Below are 5,970 nucleotides of genomic sequence, written 5' to 3' on the forward strand. Positions count from 1 at the left end.
TTGGGGTATAGTTTTTCAAAGTATTTTCCTATAATCCTCTGTATTTCTACACTGTCCGTAATGATATCACCTTTTTCAGAACTTATCTTCATAACTTGGGTTGGTTCTCTTTTTTATATTAAGATGGTTAGTGGTTTATCTTTGTTAATTTTTCTGAGGAACCAGCTTTTGGTTTTGTTGATTTTCTGTATTGTTTTTAAATCTCTACTTCTTAGATTTTTGCTCTGATTTTAATAATTTCCTGTTTTCTACTGGCTTTCGGGTTAGATTGTTCCTGTTTTTCAAGGGCTTTTAATTGTGTCATTAGGTTATATATATGATGATTTTGTTTTTCTTACGTGAGCACTCAGTGCTATAAATTTTCCTCTTAATACTATCTTCAAAGTGTCCCAGAGGTTTTGATATGTTGTATCTCTTTATTCTTTTGTTTCTAGTAATTTCTTTACTTCACCCCTTACTTCTTCTATGACCCATTCTTCATTTAGAAGTGTGGTGTTCAGTCTCCACATGTTTATGTTGTTTCTCTGGGTCTTCTAGTTTCACTCCATTATGGTCTGAAATAACACAGGGAAGTATATGTCACATTTTTTAATCTGCTACTGCTCACTTTGTGGCCTAGATATGATCTATTTTGGAGAAGGTTCCATGAGCAGCTGAGAAAAATGTGAACTCTGCTGTATTTGGGTAAAATATTCTATATGTGTCTAACAGGTCCATTTGATTAATGGTGTTTTTTAGGTCTAAGGCATCTTTACTGACTGTCTAGAAAATTGATCTAATGGTGTGAGTGGAGTGTTGAAGTCTACTAGTATTATTGTATTGGTATTTATATGTCACTTAATGTTACAAAGAGTTTGTTTTATGAAAATAGCAACACCTATATTTGGGGCATAAATGTTGATTATCATTACTTCCTCTTGCTGGAGTGTTCCTTTTACCACCAAAAAATGACCTGCTGTGTCTCTTCTAATAAGTTTGAGCTTAAAGTCTAACTTATCTGATATCATAGTTGCTACTCCTGCTTGTCTTCATGTTCCATTGGCATGGATTACCTTGCTCTAGCTCTTTACCTTAAGTTTGTTACTATCTTTACTCATAAGGTATGTTTCTTGCAAGCAGTTGATAGATGAGTTCTGGTTTTTAATCCATTTTGCTACTTTATGTTTTTTTTTATTGGGGAGTTGAGGCCATTTACATTAAGTGTGATTATTGAGAGATGAATTTTAATTCCTATCATGTTAAGATTTTACCTCTGCTTGAAATACTGTTTGTCCTTCTTTGTTTAGTTGTCTGCTGGATGAAAATTCTTATTTATCTGGTTCTGGTAGCATAAAATGAGCTGTTTTTAGAAAACTATATTTCTAACTATCATATTTAACTTAGATACATTGAAAATGTAAGACTTATGTATGACCATTAATAAAAACTTCTAACCATCTATATGGCCACTGTCAGGAATGTTGGGACTACATATTTATACGTTCATGAAAAGAAGTCTGAAAGAATAATATTTACCAAGATTTTATGTATCCCTGAGACACTGCCAAAATAGAGCACAGAATAATAAGAGAAAGCTAGGTGCAGTAGCATATGCTTGTGATCCCAGCTACCTGGAGTGATGAGATGGAATGGCTTTAGTCTATGTGTTTATAGTCAGTCAGGGCAACACAGGCAGATGCTTTTCTATCTTTCATGCATCCATCCATCTATCTATCTATCTATCTAGTGTCACAAGCTACATAAGGAAATAAACCAGCCACATTATAGGAGGTCATTTTTTTTTTTTTTTTTTGGTCCTTTTGGAACTGGAGATCAAACCCAGAGTGCCACACCTGCAAAGCAGGTGCTTTGTCACTGAGCTGCATCCCAGCCATTACAGTCACATTATAAACATGCCTTACAGATCTGCTAACAATGAAAGTTGGATATTAAAAACCTTTAAGATAATCAATTATGGATAACAACTATATTTGCATTTTGAAATAATCTAAAATATCAATTGTAAACAATATACAAAGATATGAATAAATAAATATGGATATAAATTTCAAATACTGAACATTTATTTGAAAGATACTTAACACTTATATTGTCCAGATAACTTATTTGAGAAATAAGCTTTAATTTTAATGTTTTTGTTATTTTTAAACTATAGGACTTTTCTGAAATTAAATTCCTTTATGTGAATTAGATCATGTTTGATCTCTCTTTCCCCCTAGAAATGATGTAAAACATATTTTCATTCACAAAGAAGTTCAAATAATTTTTCACAGGCAATCATACTCCTATTTATACATATTTATACTATAAAATATATTATAAAATACATAAAAATACTTCATGCTTCAGTTCAAATAATCCCCAAATGCATAAATTTTATTGACTGAAACTACCTAACATATTCACAGAAAGAGTATGCAAGATGTATCTGATTTGAAATTTTAAGAATGTGCATTTAGCATTCATTACAATTGTTTTTACTCATGATCTGAATATTTCTCCCACACTATAAAGTGAATCATTAATAATATGAAGTACAAAGAAAAGTACACAATACCTAGCCTATTATTAAATCATTAAACTCAAAGAGAAAAATTAAAGTGGACAGAGCTCACATTGTAATTACTTGATATAACACCACTAGCTCTATTTTAAACTATATTATTTCTCAAACAATATATTCAGCATAGAAAAAAATGGCATGTCTTTGATTGCATATGGCTTTCTTAAATTTTATTGATGTAATTATCAACATTCTGTACTTTGCTAGGGTACACATTGTACGTCCTATCTGTGGGTCCTCCTTGATACAAAAAGGTGTTATCAAGCACAAAATAAACAGGTGAAGTACTAAAGCAATAATATGACAGTAAAAATAATGTATTCACTTCTTATTTTTTTAAAGTAAAAATGTTAACAATTGCTATTAGCTCATAGACTGGAGAAAGTATATTAGAAGCTCAGTGTTCTTAATAGTTATTTCTCTTGGTTATTATTTATCTAAGAAGTAATAAGTCATATAATTTAAAGAAAGTCACTGAATCCTCCAGAAAATACATTCAGGCAATCTTTCTCCAATGCAAAATAATGAGGTGGCAGGAGTGTGAAGGAGAAACCAGTCTTCAAAAACATCATGTAAGGGAATCCAGCTGTGCTTGTATGGTTTCGAGCTATTTACAAAGACAAAAAAAGGAAAGAAAAAGAAGTTGGTTAAATGAGAGAAATTCAGAGAAAGACTTATGTAGAAATATGAAATAAAAGGAAAAATGACAATGGAATTATGCATATTAAATCTATTCACAAAGCAATAAAAATAGCACTTAAGAATTTATGTAAGGATATTAGAATTTATGCTTGCCATTTAAGTTTTCAAATTTGTAAAGAAGGAAGACTTCTAAAAACTACTATTTTAAATAAGTCCAGTTGTTTCTTTTTAAATGATTATTACATGATAAGATTTTAAAGTCATGTGGAGGGTGAAGGAGGAGTGCATGTTCCTAAATACAGATTAGTATTCAGAAATAAATGTGAAATTTACTAAAAATAAAACTCCAAAGATCTGGTATCTTCCTTTCCATGTTTTCCTTCTACCCTTGGATCCAGATATTAAAGTATCCCACATGATCCATATTTAAAGTGCCAGTTTGATTAGGTATCACACCATCTATTACTTTATGCTTTACATTAAGGCAACAATTCTATTGTTTTAATTAAAACCACTTTCATTTTCTTCCTGATTTTGTTTATTCAGTTTCTTTTCAGTGTGACTATGTTTCCTACTGCAAAAGACAAGGTATTTATAAGAGAAGTTTAAAGAACTTAGATCCTTAATAGAAAATTTTAAAATAAAAATTCATAAAATGAAAAAGACATTAGGAAATCCCCTACATATAAGAAAATAATTTTAAATCAAAGACCTTGTTGTAGAAATCAAACAATTCCTCATGACTGAATTCCACAAGAATTTTCTCCAGGCTCTGTAAATAAAATAAAAAGATTTAGTTGCATACAACTTACACTACACCTTTTCTCTCTAGCTTGTCTCAGAGTATACCACAATATACTCTAGGAATGTTTCCTAGAATTCACAAATGCAATTAAGGACACTCTAACCCAAGCTTACAACTCTATAGGGACATCTCTTTTTTACATTGACTCCAAAAAAGTTAATAAAATATATACCAGCAAGAATACAATTTTATTGCTCATTTTTTTAAGATAGAGAGAAAACATGAGCTTATATTTCATCTTTCTCAGCAGTCTACTGGAAATCTAGTAAATACCATTACACAAAGACATTAGAGACAGCATATCTGATTGAACTCATTCAGCCATTAATGCCTCACATCAGCATAGCTATTGCCTCCAAGCACTAGCAGCTTCTGCCCCAAGCACTAATCCAACAGTTACGATCTTAATATGCTGAGATGGTTACCTTCTTTAATCTTCAGACTCAGCAAAAGTCAACAATTAATACATCATTTTCAAAGTCAGGACTTAGAATACTCTCCTTCATTTCACCTCATATGCATTAGAAAAACCTTTATTGGGTACTACAGACTTTAAGCAACACCATGTGTCTATGATGATGTAGTAAAATGTGACATTAAACTAAACTCAATTCTAACTCAATCCAACCTTCTTTTGATTGGTTATGGAATCTGAGAAAACAATTCATACTAGTTGCTAAAGATTGCTGAGATGTGTTTATTTTTTGAAGTTTTGATCCTCTGGGGAAGTGCAATTTAAGAAGAAAAGAATCTCAAAGATGTATAGTCTGCCCTCATCCCACTGTTATGTTAACAAGACATACAATAGGCACTATGAACTGAGGAAGTGAAAAATTGGTGCAAATAAGCATTAATTTGTGTATGGAACTGTTTGTGGTCATTTCCCACACAATATTAATTCTAGTTCTCAGTTTCTATGTTCCTTCTTTTGTCTATCTGTTTTAGTGATTTCCATACCTATTGATAAAGCAAACATTTTCAAACTACACTATTGCCAGCTAACTCTAGAAAAGTCACCAAAGCTATGCTCAGAAACAGCATCTCCTTCTCCATGAATCCTAAGAACACATCATCAGAGGTTTCTTGTATCCCTATCAGAGCAGGCAAGCAAGGTTCTTGTTCAAGGTGTTGTTTTCTAAAATGTTATACTGATGAAAGAAAAGGAAAATAACTATGAGAACACATTTCTTAAATTAACAACAGTTGTGGTAATATCAGCAATATGGTAGACTAGAAAACTATATGCTTTCTTTACCCCCTTGCCAACTTCAGAAAAGTCAGCAAGGTTATGCTCAGAAACAGCATCTTCCTCTTCATGAAGTCTAGGAACACACAATCAAATTTCACAGCTCTTGGTTTAATCTCACACACTTATCTAAATATTTAAGCTTTAAAGAGCAATGACACGTAGATGTAAAGCCTTATTCTATAGGAATGATATAAAGTTTTAAATTGCATTAGAAAAGTTAGTTGGCTATTTGGCACATATCACTAAACCTAAAAAGTTTTAATTAGCACAATCTAGCAATACAATGTATCCTCCCAGAAGTTAAGGTGGAGTAACAGATCTAAGATTACCCCCATGTCCTGGAAAAGGCTAGGCAAAGTCTCACCACCATGCCATAAGTTAAGGAGGAAATAAAAGCAGAATCATAATGTGAACAAATGATTTATTATATTCCTATCAGAAGAGCCAAGACAGTTTCTTGTTTCCTGCATTTTATTTTGCTTTAAGATGATGTTTCATAAAATGTTATACTAAAGAAAGAGAAAGAATATAACCACAAAACCACATTTCTTAAAATAACAGTAGTCATGGTAACATCTGCAATACGGTAGATTAGAAAGTTAGCTACCGGAAACCCCCACCATACACACACACACACACACACACACACACACACACACACACACACCGAATTAACAATATACGGACCAGAATACATTTGAGAGAACTCAA

General features: G+C 32.0%; 1 protein-coding gene across 5 annotated transcripts in view; it reads right to left on the reverse strand.

Moving 5' to 3' along the window:
• Positions 1–3,131: 3,131 nt before the first annotated feature.
• Positions 3,132–5,970, reverse strand: part of COMMD10 (COMM domain containing 10) — a gene marked incomplete at both ends in the record, with an annotated part of 226,768 nt that continues 223,929 nt past the window's right edge. For all 5 annotated transcript variants that reach the window (XM_080699303.1, XM_080699302.1, XM_080699301.1 and 2 more), the window contains 2 exons: positions 3,132–3,170; positions 3,918–3,977. In XM_080699303.1, coding sequence (XP_080555429.1) covers positions 3,132–3,170; positions 3,918–3,977 — 99 coding nt within the window. The remainder of the gene's footprint in view (positions 3,171–3,917; positions 3,978–5,970) is intronic.

Source organism: Muscardinus avellanarius, assembly GCF_963383645.1.
Source record: "Muscardinus avellanarius genome assembly, chromosome: 7".
Lineage (NCBI taxonomy): Eukaryota > Metazoa > Chordata > Mammalia > Rodentia > Gliridae > Muscardinus > Muscardinus avellanarius.